Source organism: Lemur catta, chromosome 2, assembly GCF_020740605.2.
Source record: "Lemur catta isolate mLemCat1 chromosome 2, mLemCat1.pri, whole genome shotgun sequence".
In the NCBI taxonomy this organism is placed as follows: Eukaryota; Metazoa; Chordata; class Mammalia; order Primates; family Lemuridae; genus Lemur; species Lemur catta.
The window spans coordinates 14,404,019-14,424,585 of NC_059129.1; the positions used below are offsets into that span (position 1 = coordinate 14,404,019).

General features: G+C 40.0%; 2 protein-coding genes across 6 annotated transcripts in view; one reads left to right on the plus strand and one right to left on the minus strand.

The window, feature by feature from the left end:
• Positions 1-11,392, plus strand: part of METTL9 (methyltransferase like 9) — a 43,417-nt gene extending 32,025 nt beyond the window's left edge. For 3 of the 5 annotated variants that reach the window (XM_045542775.1, XM_045542774.1, XM_045542770.1), the window contains exon 5: positions 10,670-11,392. In XM_045542775.1, the coding sequence (XP_045398731.1) occupies positions 10,670-10,875 (206 nt within the window). In that variant the 3' untranslated portion in view covers positions 10,876-11,392. The remainder of the gene's footprint in view (positions 1-10,669) is intronic. The other 2 variants (XM_045542776.1, XM_045542771.1) reach the window with 1 other exon arrangement.
• On the minus strand, positions 224-8,753 carry IGSF6 (immunoglobulin superfamily member 6). Its single transcript, XM_045542777.1, has 6 exons — positions 8,605-8,753; positions 5,838-6,200; positions 3,594-3,700; positions 2,874-2,927; positions 2,432-2,512; positions 224-1,255 (listed from the first exon to the last, which is right to left on the minus strand). Exons 1-6 carry the CDS (start codon positions 8,675-8,677, stop codon positions 1,199-1,201), a joined length of 735 nt encoding a protein of 244 aa, XP_045398733.1. The 5' UTR covers positions 8,678-8,753; the 3' UTR covers positions 224-1,198.
• Positions 11,393-20,567: the final 9,175 nt, after the last annotated feature.

Genomic DNA, 20,567 nt, shown 5'->3' on the forward strand with positions numbered 1-20,567 from the left:
ACTATACACAACACACATATATAACATATACATGCACACACACATGTACACACATACAAATAAAGTGAGGTTACATGCTCCCTCCTCTTTGCATTTTTCTGGACACATGATCAGAAAGGTTTGATATCACTGATTTAAGTGCATCAATGCAAAATGATTTCAAAGGGATATTAGAATATTTTAAAATTCTATCTAGGTTTTAAAAAGAATATGTCTCATTTAATACCAGTTTAAAAGAAACACTTTAATCAAATAAACATAATAGGTTATAATTCATGTTTAATAATGAGTGCACTCTTGTGGGAGCTTTAGATTTTTTATACCAAAGTAGCTTTCAAAGAGCAATCGAGTCATGTTTTCTTCGTGAAGTGGTAATGAATTCCATAAATATCTTTGCTGTATCCAGCCCCCTATCTGATACTAACCTCCTAAATTGGTTAAAAATCAGTATTGCAAATATACTGGTAAAGTCAATGCTTGCTGCACATGCCTGCCCTGGTGCTGTTTATTTGGCACAACACTGACATCTAGAGTCAGTTGTGGCTTATTTGTTCTGTTTAACCTGCTTTGGATTTTCTTTATTTTGGCTTTTGTTTTCTTACTCTAATCTCTATTTTCACTTTTTGCTGGTAGCATGGTGTAAGTTATTTTGCATACCCTGGCAGGCAAATGTGCATTATACCATTGCCCCATTATAGTATCAAAGGAAATAATTTTCATGCTAAGGACTTTTCAAAATGAATTTCTCTGACTCATATTTTGGCACTTTGCTCCCTCCCAACTTATTCTAATTGTCCCATTATTTCCACAACCCAGAAAGATGATTCTTCCACTGAAGATTGAGGCATGTAGGGTCTGACTTCAAATTTTCAGGGTAGCAGTCATCACATACCTCATATGTTGACTGAAACCAACTTAGGGTACATGTTGTAAAAGTTTTTGAAAATGTTAGGCTGCTTAGAATTTTCTTGGCAAGTTAGGAAAGCATTTTTCAGTTGTTTTTTGTTGGATTTTAGTATTTTGGTGGTTACTGTTAGTTACAGTTTCCTTATACTGTGGCATCTTCTTTGCAGACAGTTGTCTTTTCCATTTACCTTTGATTGTTTTTTTTTTAAGACCTGTTGAGTGTATGTCCATTAACACTGCCATAGCTTCTGGAGTTGGGTTTTCAGTGACTTAATTGAAAATTAAAATGTTTCTACGGTCTTTCGTAGTTGGAAAGTGCTCTTCTGTTTTCATAAGTGTTGTCTTTCTCCTGCAATAGTAAATAGCAAACCGTGTTTAAGGTTATGGTAACCAATGATGTCATCCTCCAAGCAACATAGAAGCCATTATGTCATCTTGCATTCTGGGTCCTAAGTACCCTTACAGTATTCTTAAAGGTCAGGTTACTATCTTCCGTATATGCATTTAGAGTAGGATGTGGGAACTGAAAAATAATTTTCCTGTTCAGTTGCCATTGTCAAAACCCTGGCTTGGAACTTTACAGTTCTTACTTCTAGGCCTGCCTTCAGGCCACTTATCTTTGCCTCTTTGTTGAAAAAGATGCCTCAGCCTCAATAAGAAAACAGTGTGCACAGGCATTTATAATCATTCAACGTGGCATCTTAGATAATTAGATCATCCGTCATCTTTATGTATTTTGTATATACACTGAAGGATGAAACGACTGCTTGGACAAAATTCTGTCCTTGGAAAAAATCCTTTTTAAAACTTAGATTAAAAAAACATATCTCATATCAGTCTCCTGTTGCATTTGCCTCTTGGCTGCTATTTAAGAAGAAAATAGTTTTACTAGTATATAAATTTACATTGTATACATTTTAGTTTAAATTTGAGCTATCTGATCGTGCATCATGGAAACCAAGTATCTGTTCTACTAGCTCTAAAACAGCATCTTATTTGAAAAACTTGTTTATATAGCACTTTAGAGAAACATTATTAGAATGTCTTAGATAATATAGATGTATTCTTCCTATCAATCCAACTCTAAAGACTGACAAAATACTCATTTTTTATCTCATTAACTACATCTTTTCTAATGTGAATTTATTTTTGCCTTATCAGTAACAAGTAATTTTTTTCTTCATAATTTGATTCACAAATGTTTGCAACATCTATGTAATGCCTGCTACTACATGCAAGATACTGTACAAAGTAGCTTTTAAAGCATCCTTATCTATTTTGAAAACACTGCCTATGTCCAGTGTGTTTATGAGAGTTTCCATGTCACTAAGATACGAGCCTGGGGCTATTTAATACAGTATCAGGTGTTCTTTGGTATGTGTTTATCAAAATAGGTTCTATACAAAAATGCATTTTATGTGAAAGTCTCCTTTTGGACTCTTCTGAAGAAAAACATGTTGGCAGCTTAGTTTTTTTCATACATGTTTTATATCTGTGTTACCTTTTTTTGTTATTTTACACTTACAGGTTGTTGGCTTCTTTCCACGTATCTCTTATGGTATAGTTCTTGAGCAATTTCCTGAAAAATACGCCGAGCACTCTTCTTCTGTAAATACAAATGAGAAAAAAATATCTTTCTTTGAGGACTATTAGCAGTGATTGTTGCACATCATCAAAACTTTTTCTGTCTTTACTGCCACCAGTCTCAGAAACTGTGCCCCCATCTATACCTATAGTTAACTCTTTTTAAATACATTAAATAGAATTTATGGTTGAGAACTGTCAAATTTAAATCAGTTTACCACTTAAGATTATATTATTTTTGAGTTTCTCAACAATAGGAAACATTAATGTTTATGGTTGAAAAGTTACCATGATACTCTCTGTGTTTCTTAAAAATATTTCAAATTTGAAATAGTAACAACCAGCCACAATTTTAAAAATATTTTGCAAGCGTTGGTCTTTACCTTTTGGGAATCTTCTTTTGTTTCTTTGTTTCTTAGAGTGTTAGATTTGGACTGCTAAGAAGAAAAGTATATAAAACATTTTATACACTCATAATTGTGGCAGATAATCTCATACCATAATAAGATTAAACTATCTTAATATTTAAATGATATACAATAAGAGATCATTTTTATCATTTCTGAGATGCTTTTATTCCATTAAGAAATTAATCAAACTGATGTTGATTGTAGGATTTATAGTAATCATACCACAACATGTATATGCCCCCTCTTTACAACATATGTTCAGCCAAAAGATGTTCTTTCTTAGTAGCTTTAGGCCTTTTTTGAACATTTTAAGGCAGCTTTCTAGTCTCTTCGTTAACCCCTTTTTGTTCTTAAAGACTATTCTTAGAGCTTTCATATATAACAATAGTATCCCACTCCTACCTCCCCACCCCTCACTCGGGCAGCAGAAAGATAGCATAGAAGGTGGTTCTCTAGATTAATGGGGTTTAAAGAGAAAACACTGTAAATTGTGTACTCTGGTTAATCATTTCAGTAATGAGAATTTATGCCTCCTTCTACAGCCCTGCAGGTAGTGTTCCCTGCAGATGCAAAGGAAGATATTAATCAGGTGAACTATTTCTGAGGCTCACAAGCTGTGGAGAGACGGCAATTATCTTCCTTGTGATAACCTTCAAGGCTGTAGGGAAATCAGTGCAAGAAAATGTGACTTACTTTGGAGAGGACTATGAAGACGACACACACACCAATAATGTAGATAGAGAGCAGTGACAGGACGGCTGTCAGGAAACCTTGCAGTTCCTTGCTGAGAGGCTTAATTTCTTAATTACAGAAACAGAAACAGACACAGTCACTATTGAAGCATATTCTTGCAAATACGTATATAAAGTATAATTGATGCTGCATGTTAGAGGTGAAACGTGAGCTTACTCCGCTTGCCTAGTCATATAAAAATTTGTTTAGGGTTTCTTGATTCAAAAGACAGTCAAGTATGTGATAGTTAAAGTCAGTTCATCGCTTCTTTTAATGTATTATACCAAAAGCATTACTCATTTTTAAAAATTAAAAATTCATTTAACCATTTGTCATAATGCTAAGAATTGCTTTTTATATAAAGCATTACTTGAAGTTAGATGAACATTTCAAGACAGTTTGTTCAAGGGCATTTAAAATTTCTTTTGGTAGAAATGCTGTACAAGTGTCATCAAGAGTCTGCTTATGGGGTTAAGACATTTTCCACATGTATTGCTCATGCTGACATTTATAACCTGGAACTGTTTAGTATACATAGCTGAACAGTGCGGTCTGTAAAAGGACCTGCAAAGACCATGCGTTGTAAGCGAGCATTGCTTGCTTAAAAGACAGGTGTTGATACTGCTACATATACTCTTGTTTCTTTATGTAATAATAAAGTTCAAGAAGCAGAATTATTGAATCCATTTTCACATTCTGAGTTTCTCTGTCCTTGTAGAAAGTATCCTGTTGCTCTAGGTAAGAATTAAGTAACATATGCCATATCTTCAAGTATCTGATTATTTGAAATACAAAATACAGTTACATGTGTAATTATTATCTGAATAACCTGCACTTTCAAACTAAATATCCCATAGATGCTTATCCTGTGAAGTCAGTTTATACAGTGTACATTTTTATTTGTGAAACTAATGAATTAACCACATCTATACAACTTTGAAAGAAAAAGTTTCAGTGCTAAATTAGGAGCTCTATATAGAAAAGGCAAGAAGTTGCTATGCCTTCTTAACAAAACCTTCATTTCTGCTCATAGAGAAGACTCTCTCCAGGTAAGCCTTGCAGTTGTAAAGACCTTCATCTCTTTACAAGCCGTTTTTCCTTTTGACTTAACATTTTTCTATAGAAGGCTAATGCAGTGAGACATACAAATATCTAAAGTTGTCGTGTGTGTGTTTTACTACCAGTAGCTAATGTTTACTGAGTATTTGCTATATAGTAAGCACTATTAAAAGTGCTTTGTGTAAATTAACTCATTTGTAATTTATCTTACAGGTGAGAATAAGGTTAAATGACATTCAAATATTCACAGCCCTTTAGAACATGCCTGGGAGTTAAAAGCAGCAATTATAATACTGGACGATCTCAGATCCTCAGAGTCCCGTTTTAAAACTAAAGAACTGGTTGATTTTGAGCTTATGTTTTAATGATTTCAGTGCTCATCATACCAGAATCCTTTTTAAGGGAAGAAATCCTAAAATGGCAAGGAGTTACTGCTGCTCTCTTTCTTCCCCTAGAATCATGTGAAACTTTTCCTCTGAAATTTCTTAATCTCTGACTAGTCAAGGAATGACTTGGTGAGATTACTGATAGGATTTAGCTAGGTTTGATGTCCTCACTTGGGTGAGGAATTGTCACGGGTTTTAGCAAATCTCAGGAAGCCAGAGCCATCACTCTCAGTTCTTTGTTAGCCAGGCAGAACGGGAAGGCTCAGGGATCTTCCGGTGGCTTCTCTCCAACTTTGTACTAATTCTCCGTGAGGCATATTTTCTCTGAGTGCAATGTATTGATCATTTATGTTTCTCTAGTGCTTTCTTCTAGGTGGTGCAATACCAGATCGGGTCCTAAGAAAGCTGATAGTTTCTCATCACAAGTTTCCTGTGGTACATTACCCCAAACCATTGTAATATACAGAAAGGATGAAAGTGATTGGTTAGCCTTCACCAGTAAAGTCTGGATATTGAGAGAGAATATAGCAACTGCATACCACTGACTTTGTGTCCGTGGATGTTGGGAGGTGGGGTTGGAGTAGTTCTTTAATCCAAACCTCATGGCCATTTGTGATCAGATCATGCATGCCCCTCACTGGCTAGGGTATTAAATTAGCAAATTTATCTCATGATTTTTACATGTGAGTAAGTTCTGTAATGATTGTAAAGGTCTGAGCAGAATGCAAGGATGCATTGAAATAAAGCCAAATGGACTGACCTCTTACTACCAGCGTGGTCCCTTCTCTGGTTTGCTTAGCTCTGGGTTCCTGTGCACTAGGAAATGCTATTCCACAGATGTAAATTGCACTGTCATTTGAAGTCACTCTGTTTACAGTGAGGGAAACTTGGTTTTTTGCCAGGGATTCCCTCACCGTGAATTTGTCTGCTTCATTTGTGCATCCGTGCAAGCACAGGTTCTCAGGCTGGTGAGTGCCATAGCGAAACCACAGGCTTGTTGGATGCTCTGAAGGGCATCCAGTTGCAGAGAAGCTACACTCTATGGTGACAGCCTTGTGAGTGGTGTAGTCCACCTCTAGGTAATGTGGTTGTGTGACCGAGACAGTACAGGCACCCACAGCACCTGCGGGAGGAAGCAGATGGTGGTTTTAGTGGGCTTCTCACCTCACTTTGCCTGTGCTTTTATTTTACTTATATTTTCTGGCTGGGAAATCGAGCCATTTTCTTACCTTACTCCCAGTGCAAACAAGGCTATACAAATAGACACCAGTGGTGCTCACTTGTCCTAACTCCCTGTGTTTCTGACATTTACCTGCTGGTTTGTGTGACGTCTGGTTACCTGAGGATGGCCCCAGAGAGGTAGCAGCGTATCTGGAGTCAGAAGTTTGGGGTCCAGGTGTACATTCCTGCTACTTACAAGCTTTCCTTTGATCTCCTGCAGATCACATAATCTCCCAGCCTGCTTCCTCGTCTGTACCCCTCGCCTCACACGATGGCTGTTTTCACTGTGGTGACCTGTGTCAAAGCGCCTCGTACGAATCTTGCTGCTGCTGACTGAGCACATGAGCAGTGGATCGATTTTGCCGTTTTGTGGGGGTTGGGATCGCTAGGAATTCATGGCAATTGACAATTGTTTCTTTGTGAGCCTGGTGTCCCTTCCCTTCGGGAAACTTGATAAAGGGCAAGATGTACACCTGTGGAGATCCAGCCCTGGCTTATGCTACGATGTCTTTGATTACTGAGCAGAGGCCAGCTGAGCTAGCCATGCCATCCTAGGCAGATTTGATTTCTTCCTGGCACGGGTATGCTCTGTGGGTCCTTGTAGCATTTATCTTATTTGATTGACAATACTGTGATAAAGAACACAGACTTGACTTCAGATCCATCTTAATCTCAAGTTGTCTGTCAGATAAAGTTTTTAAAAGGGAAGCTAAGGGGCTGGGCACGATGGCACGATGGCACGTGCCTGTAGTCCCAGCTGTTTGAGAAGCTCTGCGGGGAGGATTGTTTGCTTGAGCCCAGGAGTTCGAGGCCAGCCTGGGAAACACAGAGAGACCCCCATCTCCATAAAAGAAATATTAAAAAATTAAAAAAAAAAAAAAAAGAGAAGCTGACTTCTAACACTTTCCTTTAAGAACTAGTAGCACAGGGTAAAAATAAGTATTTGCAACTTTGGAGTTTCATATCTCTACTTGTTTCCAACTTCTGCGAAATTTGTATGTGGGAGAAAACCAGTCGTAGTGGTTTCCTATGGAAGCAGGGACTTGTGAGGAAACTGCTGTTCCCTCCCCCTACCAGTTAGGCAACATATTATCCGAAAAGAGAAGTTTGGATGATATGTCACACCACAGCCTGCTCCTGTGAAAAATTTCTCTTTAAGAATTCTCATATTCTATAGGGTTTTTTTTTTTTTCTAAGAGATGAGGTGTTGCTGTGTTGCCCAGGCTGGTCTTGAACTCTAGATTTTTTTTTTTTTTTTTAACATAGTATTTTAAACACTGAAAAGGTTGAAAGTTTATCTCCTCGGTGGAGGGAATAAAATACTCTTTTTACTATTTTTAAAAACCACATTAGAAAATAAGTAGAGAACTAATTTTTGACACTTAAACAAAGCTTTTTATTATAGAAAATTTCAAGCTTATGCAGAAACAGCAGATGAGCACAGCGAACCCCCCGCTGTCAGGGCTTCAACTTAATCTTGTTTCCCCCCCCCATCTACTCCCTCACTCCCATATTATTTCAGAGCAAACCCTCGCCATTTTATGTACACTTCTTTCAAAATACATTTCTAAATGATAAGAATTCTTCATATATACTTATTAGAAAAAAATAGACTATTACTGTAAGTAGAAGCAAGAGGAAAGCCGTAGCCCTTTCACATGAAATAACTACTGTTAACATTTTGGTGTATTTCTCTACAGATGAGGAAAAAGTTACTTTTAAGAGTTTTTACTCCCTTCCCTGCCCTATAATCCAAATTTTGTGGGCAAATCTGAGATTATTAGAACTGTAATGTAGGAGACGCTTTCTCTTTCATAGAGAGGGAATGGGTATAGGCAGAATTATTAAAAAGATACAGGATGGCTATTCTCTGTAGAAGGAGTCATGTTGGGTTTTCTTTTTTTTTTTTATGATGACAGTTACTTTTAATTTACAGAAACATTGTTCTTTGCAAATACTCAGCAGATACTGTTTAGTACTTAGTGTGTGCAGAGCGAGTTTGCCCGCATGGGAATGGAATTGTTGATGACTAGCACACACGATCTTAGGAACCTTTTGTTTGGCGAGGTGCTCGCTCTCTAAAGCAGCATAACAGAAAGAATTTTCAAGGTTAATGTGAAACTTTTTTTCAGCTAGTCTTTGATTCCCTGTTTCTCTGGGGAAAAAGGGAACTTACCGCCTTAGACACCTTTCATAATGTTACACGTTTAAAAGTTATTCTGTAGGAGCTTAAAATATAAATGCATTAGGTGAAAAATAGCAGTCGATTTAAATAAAAGGGGGGAGGAGAAAGAAAAGAATCTTACCGACATAAAACAGAATCAGACTGACTTGCGGAGGGAGAGCGAGGGGGCCTCTGTCCACGGTCCTCATTGCCATGTGTGCGCGCTGGGGCGGTGGCGTGCGTATTTGAAAGGAGAGTTGGCTTTCGTTTTTCTTCCTCCTTTCTCCTTTTAGAAAGGAAGAACTGAAGAGAGAGGAACTTCTCATTAAGGAACCGTAATCAGGAACTTTTTGAAATTGTGTAAAGATGGTTTGTAACCCGGTTTAACCATTTCACGTTGAGATTTTAGCCTGGAGCACATTTCTAAATGTGCGTATGATTTTTTTTTTTTTCATGGATTTTTACAAACCCTCACAGGCGTTAGGTGTTTTGGGTGAGATTTTGATTTGGATGTCACATATTCCCAGGAAGGAGTATCGTTTGACAGAAAAGTCAGTACTTTAACTTTCCAGGGCAGTTCAGTCGCTGGTCCTGGGGTCCCCGCTGTGTGCTCAGCCCTGGGCCAGTAACCGCTGGGATGGGGGAAGCAGTAGAAGGAAGTGGCTTCATGTAGAACAAGAGAAAAATTAGTGAACAGCACATCCTAGTACAGTGAGGAAATACATCGTCGTTACCTACTTGTGCCCAGTTTTGAATTCAGAGACCCTTTCCTGATGTGCTGTGGAGCAGACGTGTGGGCCCTCTGTCCTCTGTGTCCCCCTCCCTCTGTGTCCTGAACATGCCCAGGCCTGGAGGTGTATTCAGTTGGGGCTTGTCTTTGTAAGCAGCAGGAACAGACTCAGGCTGACTTAAGCAAAAGGAAATTCATTGAAAGGACTTGGGGACAGCTCCCAGAGTCACTGAGAGGACTGAAGAATTATCTGTGGGATCCACAGCCAGGAAAAATGCCCCAAATCACGCTATAAAATGGGCCTGAAGAGCACGCTGCTCCTGCCAGGCACTAGGTGCCATAACTCTGTCACTCTGTCGTCAGTTCCACTCTACTGCTGCCCCAGCCACTTGGTCTCACTGCCACTGCTCCCCCCGCCTCCCCAGAACAAGCCTCGAGCCTTGTGTCCCCACTGCTTTTGTCACTAGCTCTTCATTCCAGGTCTCAGGCAAGTATGCCTGAGCTTAGGTCACGTGCTGGTGCCTCAGCTGCAGGGAGTTCCCCAGACACAGGACGAGGGTTCAGTGCTGGACCACCAAACACAATGGCAAACCTCTCCACTGTAGTGTGCGTACTCTTGGCGCCTACTGATTATAGGTTTTCTCTTTGACAGAAGGTCATTCTCACTCTGAATTTAGTAACATTTTTAAGGATATGTGTAGTTTATGCGTCACCATAGTACCTAAAAGCCCTCCAAAATTTAAATATACTGTTAACCTTTGTGTATGTGACTATAGTCAGTGTTGGTTTGTATGTGAATTTGAAGACCTTACCTATCCTCCCATCCCCCAGGTGTCTGATGCTTGTAGGTTTAGAAATGACTGATAGAGACTTCAGTCACTAGTCCAAGAAATACTAGGTTGACCTATCCATTCTAGTGTTTGATTTTTATGTAAAGGTAGGGTACGGATCAACTTTCCTTGGAAAACACACTGATGGCCTGTCTGTTTTTATAAATTAAAATCCTTCATGAACCAATTTTTATTTTTAGCCTAGTAAATCTAAGTAATAAGTTGCATAAGTTTACTATACCAGTGGTATTTTCTTGCATTTGTCTAAAACTCTTTCAGGTATAACATGTTACTCTCTGTTTCTGTATTCTAGTATTTAATGACCAGTTTTCTGAACCCATTAACCATTATAGCCCACAGGTGGTCTAATGGAGGATGTTATCTGAAACAGCTTTAACCTTGGATCGCATTTCTGCTCTGACACTCATTAACCTTGCAAGTTTGGACAAATTCTTTAGCCCTTCTGAGCCTGTACTTTATCTCTGTGCCCACCTACCTCAGGGGGTACCTGGGAAGTATAGAGGAGATGATTCATCAAGGCACGCAGGTCTGGAACATACCACGTCCTTGGCAATTACTGTCCCTCCCCCCTTCTCTCTTTAACTTGTTTGTTCAAGAATTTAACTTAATGTTTTTATTTGTTTTAGTAGGTGGCAAGTGGGAGAAACCATCAGAAATTTTGGAAATCAAAGGACAGAACTGGGAAGAGCAAGTGAATAGTCTTCCTGAAGTTTTCAGAAAAGCTGGTTTTGTTATCGAAGCTTTCACCAGACTGCCATACCTGTGTGAAGGCGACATGTATAATGACTACTACGTTCTGGATGACGCTGTCTTTGTTCTCAAACCAGTATAAACACGTGGAGGTCGAAGTCTTCAGAGTCCGGACCCTCCAGGATGCACCCTCTGGAAGAGGGTCTGTGTTAACAGTTACGTGAAGTGAGGGCCTTTGGGGACCGCCATTCTAAATATCATGTAGGAATTTAAAAAGCCAAAATACTAATTATTTCTTTGTAGTGTGTAAAAGGAATGTTTTTAAAAAACAAAAACCCAACTCTTTGTGGATTTTTATCAACTCTTTACTCAGTTAGAGCCACACTTCAATGCAGGTCACACTTCAATTACGATGGAAGATATTTTTTATACTTAACTACAGTAGGGACTCATTCCCAAGCAAAGCAATAGTCATGACTTCGTGGAACCAATAAATGGATTGTTTTTAATAAAATGAAGACTGGCAATAAAGCTGTCCATTCACTTGCAGATATTGGTTATAAGGTATAGCCACTGATACTCTTTCATGTTTAGAGATTCTTTCTGTTGTTATTCAAGAAAATGTTTTTAATCATGCTAATAAACTTTTTTGGAGATGACTTTGGCATTATGTTTGAGTTAATATAAGGCTCCCCTATCCTTTTTTATTGCTTTGGCTTTAGGAATACCCAAATAGTAGCATTATGCGTAAGATTCAGACAACTTGCATATGTGGTGAAGGAAGGCTTCAGACTGGGGGGAAGGGGAGATTATTGCAAATTGCAATGAATGCTGAGGCAGTCTAGACGCCCCTAAAAAGAACAGCTTCATTCAGATATAGTACTTCAGGGACCACCCCCACTCCCCAATTAATGTTGCTTTGAGAATTGCAACACACCCGGTTCTGACTTTGTGACAGCTGTGTCCTACGCTCTGAACTTTTTCTGGACAATCTCAGGTTCTCAGAATTGAAACATTCAGTTATGTCTAATGACAAAATGTAACCTAAAGATGTTTTAATTCAACTTTTTACTCTACACTTGTATACCTCTTTCCCAGGACTTGGCTCTTCCTGAAATCCTTAACTGAGTTGTTTATTTGCCAAGAATACGGTTTGATGAAGATCACCTCAGACTCATGCATTCTAGAATCCGTGCGTGCCTCCAACCATAAACCCAGAAACGTTGCAATAGAGGAACTCATTAGCAAGATCAATAACCATCGTGGATATTCCAAAGAGCAGAGCACTTAACCCAGAATGAATCTAAAATCTCAGTAATAACAGATGCCAATATGAGATTGTGGTTATTAACAATATGTTATTCTCACAACATTATTTTTTTCTTCATCCAGCTGTTTCATTAAGTATTCTCATTTATATGCTCATAGAATTCATCAGATCAACACATTTACTGCAACACCTGGGTATAAAGGAAAATTAAAGCCTTGAGAAGAATTACTTTATTATTCATTAAGAACAGCATTCTCACATCCTCACACCAATATCTTCCACTGTTATTGTCTAGTCATAATAAGAGTTGGGTTATGTGATTTATGTAAAATTGTTACTGGTGTGTTCTAATGATTTTTTCCAGGAATTCAAATACTTAGTACCCTAGATTGTAAAAATAGAAAGAGGAAATGAGTAAACTTAATGTAGTTCTTGTACAGTTGAATTTTGCTTCTTTATAAACTGTCTGTCGTAATCAGGGGTTGTTGTTTAGACTGTCGAGCAAAAGTGATGGATATTCAAAGAGGCAGGTTGCCCCAAAACTGTTTAATAACTTTCAGGTTGAGAATTAATTTGATGGTCCATTAAAAAAAATAACAACTCATTCTTTACCAGAACAAAACCAAACCAGAAAGCACATACATTTATGCGTTTTAAAGACAAAACAGTTTCTCAAGAAGATCTGAGGTTCTTTGAAGACCAGCTTATTAAAAGCGCCGTTTTATGGTGAAAATTGAAACCAGCAAATGCACTCAACGTTTCCTGTCTGGTCTTGAAAGTCTTGGTGGTGTGTCACCGTTCCACTAGATGGCAGTGTTGCTTACTGAGTGTCAATGGTTTTTTTTCCTCCCTAAATGGAATCCTGTTTTTTTCCCCCAAAGTACAATAAATCTGCCTTCTTGTCTGCACCATTCTGCGTGTAAGTGCTTCATATCAAGTTAAGGTTGTGCTAGAGAAATTAAGAGCTCTATCTGTGGTCAAAGCACGCTAACCAATTGACCTTAAAGGTCAATGGAGAAGGGAAATGCAAGCTTACACCTGTGTACCCTAGCTCCTGGCACCTGCATTGTAAGCGTGTTGAGTGTTCGGGCCACTGATCTCAGAGAAGGGGAGGGAAGAATGTACAATGCCCTTTGTCATGTTTCCCCCTTGTCCAGAGTAATTAAAAGCGATATTGTATTTTCTACTATCCTGTATGACCTGTCATCGGTTTTTACATAGTTGACTTTCAACAGCAAAAAGCTTGGCTGGGAAATAATGTCAAACATAGGTTATTTCAAGTTATCTTCTGAGTAAAGCTTTGTTTTCACTTCGTTCTGAGTATTAATGGATGGATTCGTAAGGAAGCAAGATGTTTTTATCAATTGCTTCCCACCACTTGGTTACTGATAGAGGTGTTCCAGGATCCTTTTTCTCTAACAACGATAGCATGTTCATCATGGGCTTCCAGTAGCTAGTGACCTACTGTGTTTGTGCAGATGCCTAAGTGCCCCCAAATTATTAATACCTTACAATCAATGCTTCTGTATTTTAGCTTGAAAACACTGAGACAGGGCAGTCTGGGCTGAGTTGGACTGTCTAGGAGTTCACTGAGCACAAAATTGGGCTAATAATTGACAAGACAATCAGGATGCTCAGAAACTTACAACCAACTTATCAAAGATATAAAATAATGGATCAGCAGAAGGAAGGTCTCTCACTGTATCCACGCTAAGGAACATTTGTGATCTAAATGAAAAAATAATGCACCCAGATCATTAAGGAAATAGGTTTGTAATATAAAATCAACAGTATAGCTTTTCGCAAGTAGTGGATAATGAGGTGATAGCTGGGCAACAGTGAACAGACAGTAATGATTAAAAGAATTTCATGATCGGGTGTCATGGCTCACACTTGTAATCCCAGCACTTTGGGAGGCTGAGGCAGGAGGATGCTTGAGGCCAGGAGTTCGAGACCAGCCTGAGCAACATGCGAGATTCCCATCTCTACAAAAAATAAATTAGCTGGGTGCGGTGGTGCATGGCTGTAATCCCAGCTACTCGGGAGGCTGAGGCAGGAAGATGGCTAGAGCCTGGGAGTTGATGGTTGCAGCAGTGAGCAATGATCACACCACTGCACTCCAGCCTGAGTGACAGAGTGAGACTTTGTCTCTAAAAAAAAAAAAAAAAAAAAGAATTTCACATATACTGTAGCTATAGGGCATTCATATTTTGTCTCTTGCTTTATCAATTTTTCTAATATATTTGTATCGTCTTTGTCTTCTGTGTAGGAATTGATCCTAACTTTTTTAGTTGTAGCTTGTTATTTAACATTTTATTTTTATTTTTTCTTTAGAGTACCTATTTCTCCAGGTACCTCACATAAGTGGAGTCATACAGTATTTGCCTTTTTGTGATTGGCTCATTTCACTTAGCATAATGTTCTCAAGATTCATCTGTGTTGTAGCCAGTGTCAGAATTCCCTTCCTTCTCAAGGAGGAATAATCCATTGTATGGATATACCACATTTTGCTTATCCATTCATCCATCGATGGACGCTTGGGTTGCTTCTACCTTTTAGCTGTTCTGAATAATGCTGCTATGAACATGGGTGGACAAATGTCTCTTTGAGAGCCTGCTTTTAAGTCTTTTGGGTCTATACCCAGAAGGGGAATTGCTGGATTATATAGTAATTCTATTTTTAATTCTTTGAGAAACCACCATGCTGTTTTCCACAGTGACTGCAGCATTTTCCATTCCCACTAACAGTGCACAAGAGTTCCAGTTTCTTGCCAACATTTATTTTCTGTTTTTTTAATAGTAGCCATCCTAATGGGTATAATGTGGTGTCTTGTAGTTTTGATTTGATTTGCGTTAGTGCATCGTTTGTTTTTTTGTTTTTGTTTTTCATACCAGTAGACTAGCTGGCAACATCATTTGTTTTTATAGTACAACTTATATGGCATTTGGCTTCATTTACTAAAAATTGTACTTGGTATCTTGCTATCTATAATAGTATCACAGAATTGGTGTCAGTATTCACTGATAACAAAATACTTATTTTTCACTGTGAAATTTTATGCTTTTGGAGAGTTGGGAGGATGTTATTACATAACTAGAACTTGAGATTTCCCTTTGGATTTTAGAGTCAGTATGCTGCATTCACATGAATTCAATAATACGCTTTTGTTATGAAGTCACTTTAAAATTACTTTCAATACATGTAAAATGAAAAGTCGAGATTTTTTTCCCCACATAAATGACCATGTAAAATTGGGATGTCTTATATACTTGCATTTCTTATGTTCTGAAGAATAAGAACAGATAGAATGCCCAAAAGTTGTTTTCTTATATCCTTTTTGGGATTCAACACAAATTATTGGTTTTAAATGCCCTTGAACCCTCAATAGTTTTTCAAATGGCAGAGCCACAGTGACTGAGAAGACATTGAGTCCTCTTTATACACAGAACAAAATACGTTTTCCAGCACTTGATTTTGCCACCTTTTTATTATTTATAAGATGCTCATAAAGCCCTAAGGTTTTTTGCGTTACAAGGAACATGCTCATTGTAGAAAAAGTAGAAAATATAGGCAAAAAAGAAGAAAATAAAGTTTACCTATGCCATAGTCCTGAGAGTACCACTATTGACATTTTGGTTTATGCCCTTCCAGGCTTTTTTTCTATGCATGTATGTACACACACACACACACACACACACACACACACACGTGTCAACTTTTAAACATTAAAATATGTAAAAATGCAAAGATACTTTTATTGTTCCAAAATGATTCATATGAGACTCATAGACACCTGTTTTCTAAATCAAACATTGACAAGGGATGGAAGACATTTCCCATCATTTCGGGCTTGAGTGTAAGCTTTTTGTTTAAAGGATTAAACCAAGACCCTGGGGATAAAAGGATGTTTTTAAAGATGTTGGACACTAGTATTATATAAATTACTATCAGATGGAGCAACAGAACACTACAGTTGGCTATTTCTAAGGGGAATGTTTTAATTTTGCCACTGAAAAACTAATGCCAGCATTAGGCATTTCAGTAATTGCTTTAAAAAATTAGTTATTGAGATGTGTTTCATTAAATGTGAAGGATTACAAGGAACCCTCTAGAGTCCATGGTTATATTTTCATTAGGAAAGATGGAAAACAGTTAAGCATAATCCCAATATGCAAACTTAGCATTTTAATGCATTTCCTTCTAGTTGTAATAAAAGTTCATACATATATATTTTACTTAATATTTGGCTTTTTTGTTTTGGATATAATATTATTTCCTTGTGCTAATTATATGGTCTTTGTTAATGACCACTTCAATGATTGTATAATCCATAGAGTTGATGTATCATTGTTTATATAACCATTTCCTTATTGGTAGACACTTAAGATGAATCTTTTCATACCACTCCGTGTGTGTGTGTGTGTGTGTGTACTTCTATGATAGGTCTTACTATTAAGACAATTTTTTTTTATTATGGAAAATTCCAAGCACATAAAAAAGAAGAAAGATAATGACCCCTCCTCACCCAGTTTCAGCAATTATCAACACACGGCCAATCCTGTTTCCTCCGGACTCCTGCAACTCCTACTTTCCCACTATTTCCAAGCAAATTTCAGGCATCGTATCATTTCAGTTTTGTAAGTTATCTATCTGTAAAACCTAACCGTTAACTATCCAGCCAGCACATTGCTCCCATTGTCTTATAACTTTTTAATGGTTTGTTTGAATCCGGATCCAGATAAAGTCCCCGCATTGGAATTGGCGGATACGACTTTAGGAGCTCCGGATCCTCCCTGGCCCGCGGCTATCCCGAAGGGTGGCAAGGACAGTGTTCGGATCTAGACGTGAAGCCCCAGGCGTGGCCTGCGACTCCCGCCGCTCCCCGGGAGCCCCGGGGCCGACGCAGCCGAGGTGGGGGCGCCCCGGGAGTGTCCCCGCCCCGCCGCGCCGCGCTCGGAGCCGCAGAGCCGGGCACGCAGGTGAGGCGCGCGCGGAGGGCCCGGAGGACCCCGGGGGGCCGGGCGCTGGGGACGCGGGACTCCCCTGGGAAGGGACACAGGTGGGCACGCGGTGGGGGCGGACAGGGAGAGGAGGGGGGTGCGCAAAGGGAGGGGTACGCGGCGTTCAGGGCTCCTGGGGTGGGGGCGTCCATGGGGAAGAGGGGAGTGAGGAAACTTCGAGGAAACGATTCCAAACCTACTTAGTAATAGTAATAATAATAACAGCGATGACAGCAACTTTGTGATAATAGTAAGAGCAACAGCAAAAACAATAGCATTAATAATAATAATAATAGCTACTATGGATTGAATTTTTATATGTGCCAGTGCTGGGCTTGGTTCTTAACATACTTTACGTATAAAGAAAGTAATACCTACCTCATAGCTATTGCGAGAAAGAAATGGGAAAATGCAGATAAGGCAAATAGCACTGAGTATGTGTTGGATAAATTTATGCACTTAAAAAATGTTTACACGGTCTTTGTGAGGGAGGTGCTGGTGCTACCCCTATTGCACAGAGGAGGAAATGCAAGACCAGAGAGGTTAAGCAATTTGCCCATTAGCACACAGCTAGTCCTGGGTGGTCCAGATTAAAGCTGAGGCTCTTATCCCTGAGGTGCACTGGTCACCTGGAGTTTTAGGTTCAGGGCTGCGGAGTAGAGAGGCTGGGTACCATAGCTTGTAAATGCTGGGAATCACTTAGCTCTGGGTTTGCCACCTGGCTCTGCCACTGTGTAGCTGTGTGACCTTGGGCAGGTCACTTGACCGCTGAGAACCCATTTTCTCATCTGTGAAACAGGGACAGTGGTAATGTTTGCCTCCAAGATTCTGCAAGAATTAAGCAAGATAATGCATGTTAGAGGGGTATATACTTAATTCTCGCGTTGAATGGTTGCTAGGATTGTGATCACTCCGGGCCAAGCGACAGGCATCGGAGCCCCCTCTCTGCCATTTGCCTGCCCTGTGACCTTTCATGTGCACTGAACTCATCTGTGAAACTAAGTAAAGTAAACCTCGAGGGCTGATGGAAACAGTAACCGACAGGGAGGGCTTGGCATGTAGCCCGGCACAGGGAAGATGCTCAGTGAGACCAGTTTCTTCCTGTCTTTGCTTCTTTCCTCAATGAAGCCAAAGCTTTCCATTTGCTCTCCTGGCTGAGAGAGGAGGAGGGGACTGGCTGTGCCTAGAGTCTCACTGTTAGGGGCAGAGCTGGGAGAAGAGCTCAGGCTTTCACACCCCTAAGTCCACAAAGTGCCCATCCCCTCGACTTCTGCGATCCTGTGAGCTGGGCCATTCCAACACCAAACATTTGAAATAAAATGCAAATCCAGTTAAGTCAGGCTGATACTCCAGAAGCCAGACACGTTTGCCTATTTTGCATTAATAGTCATAAATGGTTTTACTTTTATGGAAAATCTCCCCATTAGTGTCTGTATGCTCACGTGTGTGTGTTCATGATACAGACCTTAAACAGAGCTGCTTTGCAGACAATGAGACTCCACGTAATTGTGAACTGTTGGTTTGTGTCTGGGATGGGATGTCCCAGCAGAGGGGGAGCCTCCCAGCAGCTTTGTATGTTTCGTAGAAGACGAAGTGTCTCTGATCCGTAGGCTGACCAACTAGTCCTGGTTTGCCTGCAACTTTCTGGTTTTAAAATGGAAACTTCTCAGTCCTGGGAAACCCTCCAGTCTCAGGCAGCTGGGACATCAAACTCTCTCTGTTTCTCAGGACACTGTCTTTATTTTAGCTTTGTGGTTATTGTTGCTGTTTTCATTTAGCGTCCACCAAAGGAATCCTAACCTGCCTGATTCCCGCCAGTCTGCAGCGGGGGTGACTTTTGGTGGGGCAGGGGCGGGGCGCGTGGAGAAAGCTATCCGCCCGCAAATCGCCATTGCCCTGCCCAGTCCTTTCAATTTTTTTTGGCCAATCTGCTAAAAGAGAGTGACCCAAAGGGCTTTTAATTAAAACCAAATCCCGAACTGGCGATGGGCTGGGGTTTTCTTGGAACGAAGACATTATTTGCAGCAGAGAGCGGGGCATCTGTTCCAGTAACCGTAAACCTCTCCATAGAGTTGATGGGGAGACCGCAGCCATGAGCACAAGAGGCCTCATTGTCTGGGAAACTGGAGAATTGTGAATGAGGCCAACGCCCCGGGCCAGCTGCCCAAAGGGAAGGGAGAAAAAAGGGCCAAAGGTTCCCCAAAGCCAAAAAAGACCCCAAACCCAGGAAGGCTTTAATCATTAGAGTTGAGCATACCAGCTCTGGGGTGGCGACTGTGGGGCAGAATGCATCTACAATGTGCCTGGGATCCAGTTTGCTCAAAACCTGTTAGAATGCACAGCTTTTGGTGACTGGAGATTTCAAAAGCTTCACTGTTTTTGCCCTGAGCAGTAAAATGAGCATAATTGTTTTTAAAGCTGGTTGTAGAGGTCCCTGTGGAGGAAAAATGACCCATGTGCATAACAAATTAGACAATACCAGGGAAATCTGTAGTAAAGAATGCAGGGATGCCTATAAAATAATTTCAGGAGCCCATGGGTGGGCATTATGGGGTTCCCTTTTATACCGAAAGTTCCTGTTAATATAGATGGTGTCTTGTAATTGGGGTACAGGCCACCTGGCAGTCTGGTGAAACAAAATGCAATTCCCAGTCCTCATCCGACTTGACCTTCCAGCAGCTTCTGAGACTTCTCTTTCTCCACGTGACCTCAAGGACACCATCCCCAGCTGGTCACTCCTCTCAGTTCCCTATCTTAGTTCCTCCTCATCTACCTAACCTCTTTTGTTAAAAACTCCCAGTCTCTTTTGTTTTGCTTTTCCTTTTTGAACACTGTGATGTGGAAAATTTCAAATACATTCAAAAATAGACATAAGGCCAGGCGTGGTGGCTCACGCCTGTAATCCTAGCACTCTGGGAGGCCGAGGTGGGAGGACTGCTTGAGGTCAGGAGTTCAAGACCAGCCTGAGCAAGAGCGAGACCCCGTCTCTACTAAAAATAGACAGAAATGATTTGGACAGCTAAAAATATATATAGAAAAAAAAAATTAGCCAGGCATGGTGGCACATGCCTGTAGTCCCAGCTACTCACTCGGGAGGCTGAGACAGAAGGATTGCTTAAGTCCAGGAGTTTGAGGTTGCTGTGAGCTAGGCTGACGCCACGGCACTGGCACTCTAGCCCGGGCAACAGAGTGAGACTCTGTCTCCAAAAAAAAAAAGACATAAAAGAATATAATCAGCCCCCCTGTCTCCAGCACCCAGCTTCAACAATGGCCAACCCAACCTTGCTTCATCTATGCCTCCCTCCCACCCATCTCCCTCTGTCAGTATTATTTCAGAGGCTGTGCCAAACATCACATCATTTCTTCTGTCAATATGTAAGTACATAGCTCTAACAGAGGGGGCGGCATTCTGTAAAGGAACAGAGAATAAATATTTTTGGCTTTGGAGACCATATATTCTCTGTCCCAAGTACTCAACTCTGCCATTGGCAATACTTAAGTGAATGGGCATGGATGTGTTCTAATAAAACTTTATTTATAGACATTAACATTTAAATTTCATGT